At 48.9% G+C, this 19,465-nt stretch overlaps 1 protein-coding gene across 3 annotated transcripts in view; it reads right to left on the reverse strand.

The window, feature by feature from the left end:
• Nucleotides 1–19,465, reverse strand: part of KIRREL3 (kirre like nephrin family adhesion molecule 3) — a 727,383-nt gene that overhangs the window by 56,242 nt on the left and 651,676 nt on the right. For all 3 annotated transcript variants that reach the window (XM_037882238.2, XM_037882237.2, XM_037882239.2), the window contains exon 11: nucleotides 1,119–1,219. In XM_037882238.2, the coding sequence (XP_037738166.1) occupies nucleotides 1,119–1,219 (101 nt within the window). The remainder of the gene's footprint in view (nucleotides 1–1,118; nucleotides 1,220–19,465) is intronic.

A 19,465-nucleotide genomic window follows, 5' to 3' on the forward strand; every position in this document is an offset into this window, starting at 1 on the left:
TGGTCCCTGCCTCCGGCTCTGACCCTTGGCTCTGATTCCTGGTCTCTGCCTCCGGATGTTTAAGGTCAGGCTTGACAAAGCCCTGGCTGGGATGATTTAGTTGGGATTGGTCCTGCTCTGGGCAGGGGGTTGGACTAGATGGCCTCCAGAGGTCCCTTCCAACTCTGTTATTCTATGATTCTATGTTCATGCATCAATTCCTTTGAGCACATGTGACCGTGGGTGTTTATGTGAAGCACAGCCTTCATCCCAACAACCACCCACGGCCACAAATGCCCTGCACAGAAAACTGCAAGGATGTGGTTGAACCGAACAGCCATTTGAGGTTCCAACTGTGCTGCTCGCCTTTGACCAGCTCTGGGGAATAGCCTGAAAGCATGCAGCTAGGTTGTTCCATGCTTGGGTGCAGGTGTGCGAGTTAGTCCATGTTTGAAGGCGGGTACATGTGAGGGAGGCTGGGCTGTTCCGTGCCCAGATGCTGTGATTTAAAGGCTGGAGGAAGGTGTTTTCCTTTCACAACACTGGGTTTAGTATTAGAGAGACAAAGTGAGCTGTAGCCCACGAAAGCTTATGCTCTAATAAATTTGTTAGTCTCTAAGGTGCCACAAGTCCTCCTGTTCTTTTTAAGCTGCGGGAGGGAATCTCTTTTATTGGATCAGCTCCTGTTGAGGAGAGAGACAAGCTCTGGAGCTACACGGAGCTCTTCCTCAGGTCTTGAACCTGGATACAGTATACTCAAAGGAGGAGCAGCCCAGTTTCCCAGTGTATGGGATGCAGGGCTCCGCCAGAACCTTTTTCCATAAGCAGCCAAGGGCTTTTTCATCCCCTGGTTACAGAACATGCTCCATTTCTGGCTTTGCAAAACCTTGTGAATTTCCCAGCCAGTCAAAAGTGCAGAACCACTGCCTGGGGCTCCGAAGCGGTTTGCTTATTACCAAGGTGATTAAATGCCACCAGGACTTTTCCTTTAATGAATTCACACAGGATTAGAGTGTGGCCTACAAGCTGAACCTCGTTATCTAGCACAGGGCTGGCCAGGCGCTACGACGGGAGGGGCAGCAGCCTCTCTCCTGCCGTACGAGCCCATTCAGTGTGGAGAAAGGGACGGGCCTACTCACGATTCTGTCTGGCGGAGGGGTGCTGCGGATGAAACACTTGATCTGTCCCTTTTCCCCATGCAGAGCGTGCTGCGTCTGAGTGCTCGAAATTATGGGAGGGCCTGAAAGAGAGAAGAAGGGGTGAAACCTGGCTGACTTCCCCCCACCTTCTTCCACATGCAGGGGGACTCCACAGCAGGAAATATTGTGTGACGCTAATGAAGAGCAACCAGCACAGTATCCCCCCCAGGGAAGGTGTTTTTTGGGGGGGGGGGGAGGGGAAGGGGGGGGAGGACGGCTATCAGAGATGCTATGTTACAGATGCACTCTTCTCCAGAGAGAGAGAGATCTCAGATCAAACCTTCAGGGCAGCAGAGATCTGCATCACGGACACAGTGCAGACCAAAGATCCTGTATGGGGACCAAAAACTCTGCTTTCAGGCCAGACTGTTCCCTTTCAGTGGGGCTTGTAGGGATACACATCAGGGCTGTGCTGCTTCTGCTGAGCGGTGTGACACAAATCCTGGGGATCTGCACGGTGGACACAGTGCTCCCCAGCTCTCTCCAAGCCCACAGTGGCATCATTGACACAAACTGTAAGAGACCCTCACTTTCCCTCTCTAAGGCAGTTCCCGCACGGTGCTAAGCTGTCCTTCCCGTTCCGTTCCGAATTCTCTCCCGTCTCAGGCGCCCTGTGGGTGGCCAGCAGAGAGAGCTCTTGCACAATGCACGAGGCACCCTGTCTCTTGCTCGCCCTAGAGGCGAAAGGCCCACAGGCTGTTCGGAGCCCTCGTTATTTCTCACTCTCAGTAAAAGGGCCCTGTGATGGGGTCGCGCAGGGAGTGCAGTGGCAGCCTCGCTTGAGCAGCTATTCCCATTCCTCATCGCCTGCATTTATTAGGGGGCGATTACACTAATTCCTCCCCGTTGGCTTGTGGGGCGGAGACTGAACGAGCCAGATGCACAGAAAGCTGGCAAGGGCTGCTAGCGCCAATGGCGAGGGGTGTCAGTGTCCCGCAGACCGTACGATCCACCCCAGGCTCGGCCACTGCCCGCACGTGGCTCTCCGTGCCTCCTTCGCGAGCCTGGGCGCATCAGTTCCAGGCACACAGAGCGAATGTGCCATGCAGGCAGCCTAGGAGCAGAACACGTCCCCGGGACGTGCCTCCTGTGTCACTTGGGAACAGAGGGCCAGATTTACAAAGGGCTTTAGGTGCCTAAAAATGCAGCGAGGCGCCTAGTGGAGCTTTCAAAATGTCTAAACAGGTTACGTGCCTAACTCCCATTGTTAGAATGGACAACGGGAGTTAGGTTTGTACCCTGCTTAGGTGTCTTTGAAAATCCCATGAGGGATTATAGTGGCGTCACTACGATGTAGTAGGTCTGCCGGCTTAACCCCAGAGCCTACAGCCAAGTTTTTTCACTGGGGAAGGAAAACCACCTGCCTTAAGCGCTGGTTGCTAGGTCATAAGGACATAAGAACGGCCATACTGGGTCAGACCAAAGGTCCATCTAGCCCAGGATCCTGTCTTCCGATGGTGGCCAATGCCAGGTGCCCCAGAGGGAATGAACAGAGCAGGGAATCATCAAGTGATCCGTCCCCTGTCACCCGTTCCCAGCTTCTCATCGATGGAACAATGCTTCTGCACCTGGGGCTAGGCTGGCATAGCTATGTGCCAGAGGGTGTGGATTTTTCACACCCCTGAGCACCATCACTATGCCAACCTAAAGCTTTAAGTGTAGGCCCGTCCCTAGTCTAAGCCTTGGGAGACCAGGGTTCAAGTCGCTGTACTGGCACAGACTTCCTGTGTGACCTGGGGCAAATCACTTTGCCTCTGTGCCTCAGTTCCCCATCTGTACAATGGGGAATAGCACTGCCCTGCCTCTCAGCAGTGTTGAGGATAAATACAGTAATTTTGTGGAGATCCTCATACTCATATACTACAGTAACTGGGGCCACGTAAGTACCATAGATGGCTGTTATCACTGCACTCAGTCACTATGATTTCCAGGGTTCTTAAAAGGGCTTATAAACTCATCAGGTTGGAAATAAAACTGATCCATTCTGACCCAGCCCTTAGCCACAGAGTGAGGTCCTAGATCCCCTGTTTCCACTGAGCCGCATGCTACCATCTGCAAGTAGTGGCTTCAATTTGATTTTAGCCACTTGGAGATAGATGGAAGATCTTGTAACTAAAGCACAGGTCTGGGTGTGGGGATCTGGGTTCTGATTCTGACTCTAAATCACTTCCCTTCCGTGCCTCATTTGCCCATATGGAAAATGGGCATGGTAATACAATAAGAATTGTTGGCACTGTGTTTTGAGATCCTCCAGCAGAAGGGGTTACAGAAGCACAGAGTATTATTTAATGGCGCCACATGATTATTATACAAACAGAGCTGAGGTCATCTAGTCCATCCCCAGCCAGTGCAGGATTGCTCCCCAGAGCACATTTTTCTAGCACACTCATATGTATAGCCTATTGTCTCTTGCGTGCGACAGGGCTCGTTGGATACAGCCAGGTTCTTCTCGGCCCATTTGTCCGATGGAGCTCAGAGTCAGCAGCAAAGGGAGCTCAAGGGGCAAACACCAGCCCTGACATCTTTCACAGGAAGCGGGTTGTTTTTGTGCCTTTGATCAGAACGAGGGAGATTTCAACCTCGGGACTGAAAAACATTTTATTTAATTCTTTACATTAAAAATATACAGGGCTTGTGGGGCGAGCGAGCCATTCCGTGGGGACGCGGGGGGCCAGGCTGCTTACTCGGTGGCTTGTTTTTCATTTGCTGCCTGCTTCGGGGGTGGATCAGGGCCCTTCATGTGTGCAGCCACCTCTGGAAGGGTGTGGGAGGTGGGGATGGAGCTGAGCTACAAAACGGTTGCAGGGCAGGTGGGCTCAGTATCATCCTGGTGGGGTGTGTCAGAGCGGCGTGCTCTCTGGCTCTCCAAGCATGGAATGGTTAGAACTTCACCCTCTCCCGCTCCACTGCTCCCCGTGTCTGTGCCATGTAAGAACTGCTGCTGCCTGGCAGGCCAAGAACACGGGAATCCAGCAGCGCTTGGTCTGCTGGGTGGCATGGAGAGGAGGGGAAGGTTAGGCTTCCTGCCACTCTCACGGCGCTCCCGTGCCAGTGCGGGGGAAGCGAATGCAAATGAGGGAATGGCTACCAGCTATGCTCTGGAGCTGCCACTGCATAATTAACTTTCTGTGGTGCGGCTTAGAAAGAAAGGGGCTCACACTTTGATGGTGCATGGTTTGCCTTTGGAGCATTTAACCTTCAAGGTGGGAGAGGTCAGGCCCCTAGGTCTTCCAGTGAGGACCTGGAAATGAACGGGGATAGAGGGAGAATGATTCCAGGGGAACAGAAAAAGTGCTGGCATCATAATTACTGTTTATTAGCCCCTTAATTAAAATAGATTTACATTTCTGTGAGCTGCTGCTGCGGCTGCTGGCAGACGGGAAAACAGCAACAAGCCAGGATCCAGGCACGGTTGTGCATCAGGGTGAAGGCAATTAGCTCCTCTGACGGGGGCTGCAGTTGGCAGGATGCAGGTTGTCCCTGAACTAAACATTCTGCACGCTCGCGTCTTGCTCAGCTGAGCTGGAACGTGCTCTGAACGCCTATGGCATGGCGGGGCCTCTCTGCCAAGCACAGCAAGCAGGGCAAAGTGGACTGGCAGAGGCAAGAGCGGTGAGTCATACTTTGCTCCTAATGACCAACCGGGCTGCTGAGCCTTGTTTTGAATTCACATCTGTGGATTACGTTGGAAGACTTCTCCTCCCCCCAACACACAAACACACACGCGCGCGCACACACACACACCTTTTCATGCGTAGACACACACGAACACAAATATTCATGCACATTCACACTTTCTTCATGAATAAACACATATGCATGCATATATATATACACATATTCATATATACAAATTCACAGATAGATTTGTGCACACACACACACAGGTGTAATGCATGCAGAAAACACACCTACACTCTCACTCAAACATATATATTTGCACACATACACACACATACTTATTCTCCATCTGTCTCTCTCACACACTCACCACACAGAAATCCTCACTCCCACAACATGCTTTTGAACAGAGCTAGTTGCAGTCTGTAAAGAAAAGTCGATATGTGCATTTGGATTTTCAGAAGACTGTGCTTTGGCTGACATAGCACCATTTTAGGATTCCCTTTCCTCACACATTCTAAGGAAGGAATGGTTGTTTAAAAGGAGACTTTTAAGCAAATACTGTAGAATATTTGCAACAAACACATTCTGAATTTGCAAACATGAACACGTCTCGTATGGAAAAGTCCTGCAGAATTTAATAAAAAATTCTAAATAAATTCTATAGAACCTGTAAAACTGAAGAGTGAAATTTACCCCTCTATTGAATTCTCAACCAGAGAACAGGAATACATGATGTGACTACATTGTCCAATCAAAACAGCTCACCTATTCAAGACTCAGGAGAAAATGCATGCAAACAAGCCCCAGCCTAAGAATTAGTCACAGAAATTATTTGATGAATAATTCTGAATACAGAATACACTGGAGAAAGTCAAGATTTGTTGATGGCTAATTCCCAAGCAGAGGTGAAAGTCACGGAATGACTCATAAGAGAAAATGGAAAACATTATTTTGCAACACTTTCCAGAGAAGTAATTTTCACTGACATCTTCTGCCCAGGTCTGGTTCCAAATTAGTCTCCCCGCTCTGCTCTTACTTAAGCAGTCCTTTGCATTCACCTATATACCTATGCCGTTGCGCCTCCATACACATTCACTCCCACTCTCGCACATATGCTTTCACAGATACATACTGGCTCCTTACAAGCAGGCAAAGGATAGTCTTTTCACAGCACTGGCCTGCGCCTCTGCCACAGGTTTAGGCCAAGATTTTCAAAAATAATGACTAGTCATTTGGGATACCTCCACTTTTGGATGCACGACTTGATTTTCAGGCAGTGACGAACATGCAGCCTCTGGGATTCAGGCCCCTGAAAGGTGTCTGGAGTTGGGCACCTGAACATCATTGGTCAATTTTGAAGAACCTTGACCTTAAATCTCTCTGTGCTTCAGTTTCCCTATCAGTAAAAGGGGGACAAAGATAATCCGGCTTAGGGGGCTGTGAGGATAAATTCCTCAATGTCTGTTAGGTGCTCACACCCTACAGTGCTGGGAGCCCTAGAAAGGCACGTTAATAAATAAGCTTGATGTGATTAGAACATAAGGAAGCATTCCTTCGCTTATTCAGAGACTATGAGTGTGAGGGACCCAATGATGAGAGGGGTTTGTCGCTCCTAAACAGAACACAGCTTTATCCAAACGGAGTAGCCATCTCTAACGGAGGCTTTGGCTACAGTAGAAAGGGTTTGGCGGTACATCTCTTCGGAGTTTCTGTTGGGAACTCTATAATGTTGTTGTGTTTGTACAGATTATAGTGTTTCTCTAGCTTTTTGATACCTGGAACCAGCTTGCTGCCTTCCTAAACTGTCTCGGGGAGATCTCCGCGACCGGTGCTGGTCCACGGACCGGTCATAGAGAAACCAGTCCCGTGAACAAAATATACCAGCAAAAGCACTTTCCCCCAAGTACAACAGCACCTAAGTCAGGGCTTTTGCCAACATAACTATGTTGGCTGGGTTGGGGAAAAAAAAAATCACACCCCTGACCGACCGCACGTTTTCAGTTAGGGGTGGGTGAACTCCAATGGCTCAAGCAGCTTCATGAGCACTGAGAAATAGCCCTATTTGGGATCATTATTCAAACTGTGAGGCCTGGAAGCTGGGCAGGAAAATATCACCAGAGCAAGTCCCTCTCCTAAGGCTTCCCTTCCTGTTGAAGGTGAAACCAGGATGGATTGAACTCATTGTGACCATCTGTGTTGGTTTTATCAGAGAGTTCACCCAGCTCAGCCAACATTCATTTATGCTTCATGCCCCCATCTCTCTCTCTCCCTCTCCTTTCCCTTCCTGTGTGTGGGCAAACTGATACATGTTGGTTTTATTTTTTAACCCTCCCAGTTAAAAACTCTGTTATCCTGAGTGTGTTCTACTTTCTATATGCTACCTTTTGGCACCCTGAGGAGAATTAGGACCTGAGGGTGAAGCAGAAGTAGGACAGAGAACCCTGGATTCCCTACACAGGTCCGCACTCTGCTTGACTGCCTTCCTGTGCAACGTTCATTTTTAGATTGGCGATGTATGAGTGTGCGTGTGTTTGTGTGAATTTAGTGCTGGAGAAGAAGGCCACTAGTTTGACCCCAATGAAAGGAGGGATGAGCCTACTGGACCTCTGGCAAAAGGTGTGCGGGTCCCCAGAAGGGCTTTCCTACAGGAACGACAATGGCTGCCCTCTCAGAAGAGGAGAGGGCCCAAAAAGAAACCAAGAGTCACCTGTGTGGGAGCAATGGAAAGAGCAGGGATGGGGCCACAAGTGTAATAGAAGACAGAAAACCCCAGACACCCACTTCTAGGTGCTGGACGGAGAGCCCTAGAGACTGAGGCTTTCTGGTTTGACTTATAACTGGTACAGCCTTGCTTCTGCACCCCCCTTCCCAGAGACCCATCTAGTGGGGAGCCCAGGAACCCAGTTCTTGACCTCTTTGCTGAGATTACCAACCTGTAGTCATCTAACTGATAGCCATATTTGGGCTCGGGAAGGAATTTCCCTCTGGGTCAGCTTGGCAGAAACCTGGGGTGGGGTGGGGTGGTGGTGTTCACTTTCCTCTACAGTATGGGGCATGGCTCACTTGCAGGTTTAAACTAGTGTAAACGGTGGATTCTCTGTAACTTGAAGTCTTTAAACCATGATTTGAGGACTTCAGTGACTCAGCCAGAGGTTACAGGCTTATCCAGCCAGCATCTTTCACCTGGGCTCCCATCCACGCATGTGCATTTATACAAAACAAATCCAAGTTTAAAAAGGCGGGAGGGGAAGGTCATTTCAGCCTCCGAAAGAAGGAGGGAGAGATTTTTAGTGGGAGTGAAAAAATGTTTTAGGTGCTTTTCAAAATGTCTCCTGCCCTAGCTATGCAAACAGCTCCTGAGGCTCCCCTTCGCACACATCGGAGACAGAGTGAACGCAGCACCCCTGAAAATCAGGTCCTAGGCATCTCCGGTTTGGATCCGGACAATGGAGACACCCAACTCAGAGGCCACTTTTGCAAACATGGCTGTAAGTGACTTGCCCAGCACAGTGCGATGATTGGAACTGGAGAAAGAAGCTCAACTCCGAGGGACGTAGCTGGGTGTGACTTCCGAAATGCAAGGGCTAGGCTGCTTTGCACATTGTCACGCTGGCCTCCTGGCATGATTGCTTCCCTGCAGCTCCGCTTGCCTGCCTGCATCACTCGTTGCCCATGAAACACCCAAGGTCAACGAGCAGAACCAAGAACAGAGCTCAGCTTTTCAGGCTGGGCTTTCGCTATAGGACTTAGCCTACCCACACATGTCAGCAGTTAAATGCTAGTTCCAAGTTCTGGGAACACTGCAAGGCTGGGTGACATCAAAGAAAGAAAAAAGCCTAAGTTGAGAAAAATGGCTTAAATGATAATAAAATAATAAATAATATATTAATAAAAGGGTCATTTTCCCCATGGATAATGGATTTTAAATGGCACAAACACCAGCAGCTTTGGGTCTGATTATTGCCTCAGGAGTTCGGAGTCAGAGGCTTAGCATCATGCTAACAGCATACGATTAGAGACCATTTCGTGAAATAATAGCGTAAAGTTGAAGCCTGTTTGCATCTGGGACTGGAGTTTGAGTCTCCAATAGGAGGTGACTGCTCATGAAGGCTGCCAATCTCCTGGCTTGGGATTCAGTGCTAAGTGTCAGACAGCCCACAGGCAGTAAAAGGCTTTAAACAGGGTTGCTATGGATATAAATGGCGGTGCTATCGGTTGCGGTTATTTTTAGCCTCGCAGTGCCAATTGATTTGTGCAGCCCCAGAGGTTCACACAAAAGAGAAGGCAGATTGCTGACTCTGGAGCCTTTAAGGAATCAAAGGAAGGTCCGAACTTCCCTAGGGGCACCCGAGTCAATATCCGCCTTTCCTTTGAGGTCTTTGCAGCACTAAAATCTCTTGGTGGGGGAGGTTTCATTTTAACTCCTTCCTTTCAGCAGAAGTTCTAGACGATGAGCAGATTGCAGGTCCCGTTCCAGTGGGTTGCGTTGGTCACTGGTATGCCCAGCAATAAGCACCGGCAATGCAAGGTTCATTTTGATGCAGTAAGGCAGGTAGATAGACCACTTGGTTCATCTATGCTACTGATACGGCCCCTGTTGACGGAATACTGAGCGCCTCACAGTTGTTAATGTCCTAATCTTCACCACACACCTGCAAGATGGGGGCAGTGCTATTGATTCCTTGAGGACCTGCTCCATGATTTTTCCGGGGACTGAGGTGAGGCTGACTGGCATGTTGTTCCCCGGATCCTCCTTCTTTCCTTTTTTAAAGATAGGCACTACATTAGCCTTTTTCCAGTCATCCGGGACCTCCCCCGATCGCCACGAGTTTTCAAAGATAATGGCCAATGGCTCTGCAATCACATCCGCCAACTCCTTTAGCACTCTCGGATGCAGTGCATCCGGCCCCATGGACTTGTGCACGTCCAGCTTTTCTAAATAGTCCCGAACCACTTCTTTCTCCACAGAGGGCTGCTCACCTCCTCCCCATGCTGTGCTGCCCAGTGCAGTAGTCTGGGAGCTGACCTTGTTCGTGAAGACAGAGGCAAAAAAAGCATTGAGTACATTAGCTTTTTCCACATCCTCCGTCACTAGGTTGCCTCCCTCATTCAGTAAGGGGCCCACACTTTCCTTGACTTTCTTCTTGTTGCTAACATACCTGAAGAAACCCTTCTTGTTACTTTTAACATCTCTTGCTAGCTGCAACTCCAGATGTGATTTGGCCTTCCTGATTTCACTCCTGCATGCCCGAGCAATATTTTTTAAGCCTCCTTGGTCATTTGTCCAATCTTCCACTTCTTGTAAGCTTCTTTTTTGTGTTTAAGATCAGCAAGGATTTCACTGTTAAGCCAAGCTGGTCGCCTGCCATATTTACTATTCTTTCTACACATTGGGATGATTTGTCCCTGTAACCTCAATAAGGATTCTTTAAAATACAGCCAGCTTTCCTGGACTCCTTTCCGCTCATGTTATTCTCCCAGGGGATCCTGCCCATCAGTTCCCTGAGGGAGTCATAGTCTGCTTTTCTGAAGTCCAGGGTCCGTATTCTGCTGCTCTCCTTTCTTCCTTGTGTCAGGATCCTGAACTTGACCATCTCATGGTCACTGCCTCCCAGGTTCCCATCCACTTTTGCTTCCCCTACTAATTCTTCCCAGTTTGTGAGCAGCAGGTCAAGAAGAGCTCTGTCCCTAGTTGGTTCCTCCAGCACTTGCACCAGGAAATTGTCCCCGACGCTTTCCAAAAACTTCCTGGATTGTCTGTGCACCGTCGTATTGCTCTCCCAGCAGATATCAGTCTGCAGTGATTGAAGTCTCCCATGAGAACCAGGGCCTGCGATCTAGTAACTTCCGTTAGTTGCCGGAAGAAAGCCTCGTCCACCTCATTCCCCTGGTCCGGTGGTCTATAGCAGACTCCCACCACGACATCACCCTTGTTGCTCACACTTCTAAACGTAATCCAGAGACTCTCAGGTTTTTCTGCAGTTTCATATCGGAGCTCTGAGCAGTCATACTGCTCCCTTACATACAGTGCAACTCCCCCACCTTTTCTGCCCTGCCTGTCCTTCCTGAACAGTTTATATCCATCCGTGACAGTATTCCAGTCATGTGAATTATTCCACCAAGTCTCTGTTATTCCAATCACACCGTAATTCCTTGACTGTGCCAGGACTTCCAGTTCTCCCTGCTTGTTTTCCAGGCTTCTTGCATTTGTGTATAGGCACTTGAGATAACTCGCTGATCGTCCCTCTTTCTCGGTATGAGGCAGGAGCCCTCCCTTCTTGCACTCTCCTGCTCGTGCTTCCTCCCGGTATCCCATTTACCTCAGGGCTTTGGTCTCCTTCAAGGAATCAATTCTGAAGCACTTAGAGGAGAGGAAAGTGACCAGGAACAGTCAGCATGGATTTACCAAGGGCAAGTCATGCCTGACTAATCTAATTGCCTACTATCACCAGATAACTGGCTCTGTGGATGAGGAGAAAGCAGTGGAAGTGTTATTCCTTGACTTTAGCAAAGCTTTTGACACGGTCTCCCACAGTATTCTTGCCAGCAAGTTAAAGAAGTATGGGCTGGATGTATGGACTATAAGGTGGATAGAAAGCTGGATAGATCGTCGGGCTCAACGGGTAGTGATCAATGGCTCCATGTCTAGTTGGCAGTCGGTATCAAGTGGAGTGCCCCAAGGGTCGGTCCTGGGGCCGGTTTTGTTCAGTATCTTCATTAATGATCTGGAGGATGGTGTGGATTGCACCCTCAGCAAGTTTGCAGATGACACTAAACTGGGAGGAGAGGTAGATACGCTGGAGGCGAGGGATAGGATACAGAGGGACCTAGACAAATTAGAGGATTGGGCCAAAAGAAATCCGATGAGGTTCAAGAAGGACAAGTGCAGAGTCCTGCACTTAGGACGGAAGAATCCCAGGCACCGCTACAGGCTGGGGACCGAATGGCTAGGCAGCAGTTCTGGAGAAAAGGACCTAGGGGTGACAGTGGATGAGAAGCTGGATATGAGTCAACCGTGTGCCCTTGTTGCCAAGAAGGCCAATGGCATTTTGGGATGTATATGTAGGGGCATTTCCAGCAGATCGAGGGACGTGATCATTCCCCTCTATTCTATTCTGTGGATGAAGGGAAAGCAGTGGATGTATTGTTTCTTGACTTTAGCAAAGCTTTTGACACGGTCTCCCACAGTATTCTTGTCATCAAGTTAAGGAAGTATGGGCTGGATGAATGCACTATAAGGTGGGTAGAAAGCTGGCTAGATTGTCGGGCTCAACGGGTAGTGATCAATGGCTCCATGTCTAGTTGGCAGCCGGTGTCAAGTGGAGTGCCCCAGGGGTCGGTCCTGGGGCCGGTTTTGTTCAATATCTTCATAAATGATCTGGAGGATGGTGTGGATTGCACTCTCAGCAAATTTGCGGATGATACTAAACTGGGAGGAGTGGTAGATACGCTGGAGGGGAGGGATAGGATACAGAAGGACCTAGACAAATTGGAGGATTGGGCCAAAAGAAATCTGATGAGGTTCAATAAGGATAAGTGCAGGGTCCTGCACTTAGGATGGAAGAACCCAATGCACCGCTACAGACTAGGGACCGAATAGCTAGGCAGCAGTTCTGCGGAAAAGGACCTAGGGGTGACAGTGGACGAGAAGCTGGATATGAGTCAGCAGTGTGCCCTTGTTGCCAAGAAGGCCAATGGCATTTTGGGATGTATAAGTAGGGGCATAGCGAGCAGATCGAGGGACGTGATCGTTCCCCTCTATTCGACACTGGTGAGGCCTCATCTGGAGTACTGTGTCCAGTTTTGGGCCCCACACTACAAGAAGGATGTGGATAAATTGGAGAGAGTCCAGCGAAGGGCAACAAAAATGATTAGGGGTCTAGAGCACATGACTTATGAGGAGAGGCTGAGGGAGCTGGGATTGTTTAGTCTGCAGAAGAGAAGAATGAGGGGGGATTTGATAGCTGCTTTCAACTACCTGAAAGGGGGTTCCAAAGAGGATGGCTCTAGACTGTTCTCAATGGTAGCAGATGACAGAACGAGGAGTAATGGTCTCAAGTTGCAATGGGGGAGGTTTAGATTGGATATTAGGAAAAACTTTTTCACTAAGAGGGTGGTGAAACACTGGAATGCGTTACCTAGGGAGGTGGTAGAATCTCCTTCCTTAGAGGTTTTTAAGGTGAGGCTTGACAAAGCCCTGGCTGGGATGATTTAACTGGGACTTGGTCCTGCTTCGAGCAGGGGGTTGGACTAGATGACCTTCTGGGGTCCCTTCCAACCCTGATATTCTATGATTCTATGATTCTATTCGACACTGGTGAGGCCTCATCTGGAGTACTGTGTCCAGTTTTGGGCCCCACACTACAAGAAGGATGTGGATAAATTGGAAAGCGTCCAGCAGAGGGCAACAAAAATGATTAGGGGGCTGGAACACATGACTTATGAGGAGAGGCTGAGGGAACTGGGATTGTTTAGTCTGCGGAAGAGAAGAATATGGGGGGATTTGATAGCTGCTTTCAACTACCTGAAAGGGGGTTCCAAAGAGGATGGCTCTAGACTGTTCTCAGTGGTAGCAGATGACAGAACAAGGAGTAATGGCCTCAAATTGCAGTGTGGGAGGTTTAGGGTGGATATTAGGAAAAACTTTTTCACTAGAAGGGTGGTGAAACACTGGAATGCGTTACCTAGGGAGGTGGTAGAATCTCCATCCTTTGAGGTTTTTAAGGCCCGGCTTGACAAAGCCCTGGCTGGGATGATTTAGTTGGGGATTGGTCCTGCTTTGAGCAGGGGGTTGGACTAGATGACCTCCTGAGGTCCCTTCCAACCCTGATATTCTATGATTCTATTACTACTGCTTTACAGCTGAAAAACTCAGGAGAAAGAGGCCTGATTCTACAACCACTGAGGTCAATAGCAACCCTCTCTCCCTGGGGCATTTCTGGCTCCTATTCCCACCATCAGTCTCTCACAGCACACTGCCTCACCTTGAACTCAGGCCCTGGGATGAAAAGGCAGAGAGGTTACAAAGTGAGCTATCAATTTATAATACAGCAGCCTCTTCCATTAACTAGCTCTCTGTTGTCGATCCATCCACACTAGGCTGATAGGGTTCCTTGGGTCTCTGACCCAGTGAGTCCAGGCTAATGAGAGGGAACCCTCATTGCAGGTGCTGTGGTCTGTCGTTCCCCACGCTGAGCTCAGGTAATACAGGCCCCCAGTTCTGCCGCACTGCAACAAATGGCAGATGTTCGCTTCAGGGACTCAGCCAGCTTGGACTAGCTGATGAATCAATAGCTGCCCTGCTGCTCCACAAGGAGATTTTGTCTCCTGCTCCTACGCCATCAGGGTGGAAGGGAGCTCCAGATGCCTGCTCGTGCCACAGGGGCAGTCACAGAACCTTGTGTTAATGTTACTATCTGGCACCCTCAATGTAACGAAGAGAAGAAGGGATCTAGATAGACGGGGATGCTTGTCAAGGTCTCCAGCTGGTCGCCCCTGCTGCAGATTGGTTTGCGCCGTGTCTCGCCTTCCAGCTGATCGCTCGTTTATCCTTATTATTGCAATGGCCCGTTCCCTGATAAGACTGCCCCATCAGAAGGCAGGAGACACGCTCTATCAGGGGCCGGCAGCAGCCGAAGCACAAATTGTTGTCTGAGCTGTGAATTGTTTTTCAGAGAGAGAGGATTTATTGCATGTGCTTCCTCCCTGTGAGGAACGGGTTTGTGCTGAGCAGCTAGGACAATGTCCCCGTTCCTGGCCTTTAATACCCTCAGCCCCTGCCCTTCCAGGCACAGAATAGTATCATTATTTATTCCCTGTGGTCACGGTAGTGCCTAGAAGCCTCAGTCATGGACCAGACCCCACTGCGCTAGGCGCTGTACGAACACGGAGCAAAAAGTCAGTCCCTGCCCCAAAGAGCACTTGTCCATCTGTAGCACCTCTCAGAGTCTGTCCTGACTAGGCTGAAAGGTGTGGTGAAGATGTCAGTTAGCCCGTTCCAGCTCTCTAGTGCAGACGAGGCAGTGTTGGTTTTACCATGTGTGAACTGGCTGAACTAGAGCTTGGAAGGGCTTCAGGGGCACTTTAGCACATGTTTAAAATGAAACACATGGTTAATTTCTCTCCTGAAGAGCGACGGTTTCCTGGTTCAGGGCCACCACGCTTATAAATAGACGTTATGCTTCATAACACTGCTGGGAGGTAGGCGGGCTTTCCATTTTACAGATGGGGAAACCGAGGCATGGAGTGGTTCGGAGACGTACCCTAGGCTGCCCAATGAGCCCTGAATTTGGCCCCATGACTAGAGTCTTTCCATGTCACTGTACTGTCTTCCTAGCTTGTTTTTGATACAGAAGGGTCACAACCCATTGGGCACCGATTTCTTAAATGGTGGGTGCAGGCAAAGGCAACCCGAAAAGAGCTGGGGGAGGAAGAACTAGGAGAGTCTGTTGTGGTGGTGGCACAGCCATTAAGGGTGGTCAGAAAGCTCACGAGGCGTTTGGCTGGGTCTGGTTGCTGCTGATTCCTGGCACCCTTTCTGTCTCTGCGGAATGCCGCTAATCTGCATAATCCTCCCTTCTGTTAGCAGAGGCTCTGAATCCTACCTGTCTTTGGTCTGAGACTCCAGCTTCTGGAGGATTCCACGCTGGCCTCCAAACTCAGTGAAATGCTGACCAGGCCATGGTCACAGGAAAGTGACATGGAATGGGAGGGAGGGGAGGAAAGGCGAGATGGAATGGCAAGGTGCAAAGCAGGGCTCCATCGCTGTTCCTCAAAGGTCTCATAGACAGGGCACCTGGACTGGGAGTCAGGAGACCTGACTTGGCCATTGGATTGCTGGGTGATCTTTGACAAGTCACTTCCCCTCCCTGAGCCTTTCCCCATCTGTAAAATGGAGAAAATGAACCTGACCTCCTTTGTAAAGCGCTTTGAGATCTATGTGAAAAGTGCTAGATAAGAGTTAGGTGTTTATGAGTAGTAGTAAGCTCCTAGAAGCCCCAACCCCACTGTGCGAGGTGCAGTCCAAACACACAACAAAGAGACAGGGCTAGATCCACAAAGGGATTCATGCATCTAGCTGCCACTTTGGGCACCTAAGTCCATAAGTCAGAGCCTCAAAACACCTCCTCAGCTGATGCCTAAATTTCCATCCGTAACATTCCCTGAATGTCCGCTGGTGCACAAAGCTGCCTAGCTCATGCTTAGGCCCCCGCAAATTCCCTAGAATTCAGGCTGCACGGTCATTCCCAGAACCCCTGCTCAGCGGTGAGAGCACTCAGCCAGATCCAGCCTCAACCCTCTGCTCTGCTGGATTTGGAGCAGGGACTTGTACTCCTATCTCCCCAGCGAGTGCCCGGACTGCGCTCTCTGCCCCAGTGCGTACAAAGGGGACAGCTTCAACGTGGTAGCTGCTAGCCTGGGGGTTAGGGTGCTGCAGTAGGGGATTTGGGTTCAAGTGCTTGTTTTGAATCAGGCAGAGAAGGGATTTGACCACATGCCGCTCATGTAGCAGGTGAATGCACTAGCCACTAGCCACCTCTTCCTTGGCTTGTTGTGAGACAGGGCTGGCCGGGGGTATGTGCCTCTCTCCAGGAGAGGGTTCGCAGCTCAGAACCCCAAGCAAAGGGAGGTACCTCCCACCAGCTCGGACTTAGGTGATCTCACTACATTTGAATGGCAGGGCTTAGGCCCCACCCCTTCCATGGCATATTCTGTTCCAATAGCTCAGGCAGCTCCTGGCTCAGCATGCTGCCTTCAGTGAATCCCTTTCTCAGGTGCCTAACTCTGCCCTGGCATTATCTAGGGAGCCTGGGTAACTAACTTGCGGCTGTGGATTCTGCTGGGCAGCAGGGCACCTAAATGTTAGGCATTTCAGTGCTGAGCCGAAGTCCCTGTTGTGGATCTAGCCCACAGTCTCTGCCCCAAGGAGTTTACAATCTAAGGATAAGACAACAGGTGGGAAGGCAGGAGAGCCCAAGGTAACAATGACAGGATCGTATTATAATCCTGATTTGGATCCAATTAAAAATATGAGATGCCAATTTTCTGTCTAAAATAACAGTGGGCCAGATTTTCCAAAGAGCTCAGAAGAGTGAAAGATTATATGAATGTAGCGAGATAGAGATAGAAGGGATGTATGGCAATTGATAGATAGATAGGCAGGCTCAAGCTGCCAAATTCAGATCTGGACACAGATTTCAAATAGCCCAACACTCGTGGGTTCTTGGGTCTGGGATTTTGATTTGGGACATAATCTGTTTAGTTTCTTTTGTGGCTCTTACTGTGGCATCTGGGTACCTTGTACGGAGAGGGGCCACTTGCAGACATCAGAGCCAGATTCAGGTCTGGAACACCTGTAAAGTTCAGGGGCATTCTGATCAGAAGTTTTGCTTCAGGACCATCTTTCGCTGCGATACAACCGCATTTGCTCCAACCCCTCAGACAGAGACAAACACCTACAAGATCTCTATCAAGCATTCTTACAACTACAATACCTACCTGCTGAAGTGAAGAAACAAATTGACAGAGCCAGAAGAGTACCCAGAAGTTACCTACGACAGGACAGGCCCAACGAAGAAAATAACAGAACGCCACTAGCCATCACCTTCAGCCCCCAACTAAAACCTCTCCAACGCATCATCAAGGACCTACAACCTATCCTGAAGGATGACCCAACACTCTCACAGATCTTGGGAGACAGGCTAGTCCTTGCTTACAGACAGCCCCCCAACCTGAAGCAAATACTCACCAGCAACCACACAACAGAACCACTAACCCAGGAACCTATCCTTGCAACAAAGCCCGTTGCCAACTGTGTCCTCATATCTATTCAGGGGACACCATCATAGGGTCTAATCACATCAGCCACACTATCAGAGGCTCGTTCACCTGCACATCCACCAATGTGATATATGCCATCATGTGCCAGCAATGCCCCTCTGCCAAGTACATTGGTCAAACTGGACAGTCTCTACGTAAAAGAATAAATGGACACAAATCAGACGTCAAGAATTATAACATTCAAAAACCAGCCAGAGAACCCTTCAATCTCTCTGGTCACTCGATTACAGACCTAAAAGTGGCAATTCTTCAACAAAAAACTTCAGAAACAGACTCCAACGATAGACTGCTGAATTGGAATTAATTTGCAAACTGAATACAATGAACTTAGGCTTGAATAAAGACTAGGAGTGGATGGGTCATTACACAAAGTAAAACTATTTCCCCTTGTTTATTTCCCCTCCCACTGTTCTTGTAAAGTGCTGGAAATGGCCCACCTTGATTATCACTACAAAAGGTCCCCGCCCTGCTCTCCTGCTGGTAATAGCTCACCTTTCCTGGTCACTCTTGTTACAGTCTGTATGGTAATACCCATTGTTTCATGTCTGTGTATATAAAATCTCTCCACTATATTTTCCACTGAATGTATCTGATGAAGTGAGCTGTAGCTCACGAAAGCTTATGCTCTAATAAATTGGTTAGTCTCTAAGGTGCCACAAGTCCTCCTTTTCTTTCCCTGTGACACACATGTGCCTCCAGTGGCATCTTCTCCTTATTCTGTCAAACCCAGATATTCTCAAAGACCAGCTGTCATAAATATAAAGGGAAGGGTAACCACCTTTCTGTTTTCAGAACTATAAAATCCCTCCTGGCCAGAGGCAAAACCCTTTCACCTGTAACGGGTTAAGAAGCTAAGATAACCTCACTGGCACCTGACCAAAATGACCAATGAGGAGACAAGATACTTTCAAAGCTGGTGGGGGAACAAAGGGTCTGTCTGTCTGTGTGATGCTTTTGCTGGAAACAGAACAGGAATGGAGTATTAGAACTTGTTAGTAAGTAATCTAGCTAGAAATGCGTTAGATTTCCTTTTGTTTAATGGCTGGTAGAATAGCTGTGCTCAATGGAACGTATATTCCTGTTTTTGTGTCTTTTTGTAACTTAAGGTTTTGCCGAGAGGGATTCTCTATGTTTTGAATCTGATTACCCTGTAAGGTATTTACCAGCCTGATTTTACAGAGGTGATTCTTTTACTTTTTCTTTAATTTAAATTCTTCTTTTAAGAACCTGATTGCTTTTTCATTGTTCTTAAGATCCAAGGGTTTGGGTCTGTGTTCACCTATGCAAATTGGTGAGGATTTTTATCAAGCCTTCCCCAGGAAAGGGGGTGTAGGGCTTGTGGGGATATTTTGGGGGAAGATGTCTCCAAGTGGGCTCTTTCCCTGTTCTTTGTTTAACATGCTTGGTGGTGGCAGCATAGGGTTCAAGGACAAGGCAAAGTTTGTACCCTGAAGAAGTTTTTAACCTAAGCTGGTAAGAATAAGCTTAGGGGGTCTTTCATGCAGATCCCCACATCTGTACCCTAGAGTTCAGAGTGGGGAAGGAACCTTGACACCAGCTCACAAAGAGGTAAAACACAGCAGATTTGCTGCTACGTACACCCCTAATTTTGTGTGCGTATGCTAAGGAGCGTGTAGGGAATCGAGTCCCAGCAGGTCTGCAAAGTCAAGAAGCTGAGGTGGGATAATTCCTGAGTGGCACCAACTTTATTTGCTCCCCTGACAGCACTGCAATGTAAAAATCAAAGCTTGTTTCAGCTCCAGAGGATATGGGGGAAGCATTTCCCGTCCCGCTCCCCATACACATGGCTTTGGTACATTACT

Source organism: Chelonia mydas, chromosome 22 (genome assembly GCF_015237465.2).
Source record: "Chelonia mydas isolate rCheMyd1 chromosome 22, rCheMyd1.pri.v2, whole genome shotgun sequence".
NCBI classification, from domain to species: domain Eukaryota; kingdom Metazoa; phylum Chordata; order Testudines; family Cheloniidae; genus Chelonia; species Chelonia mydas.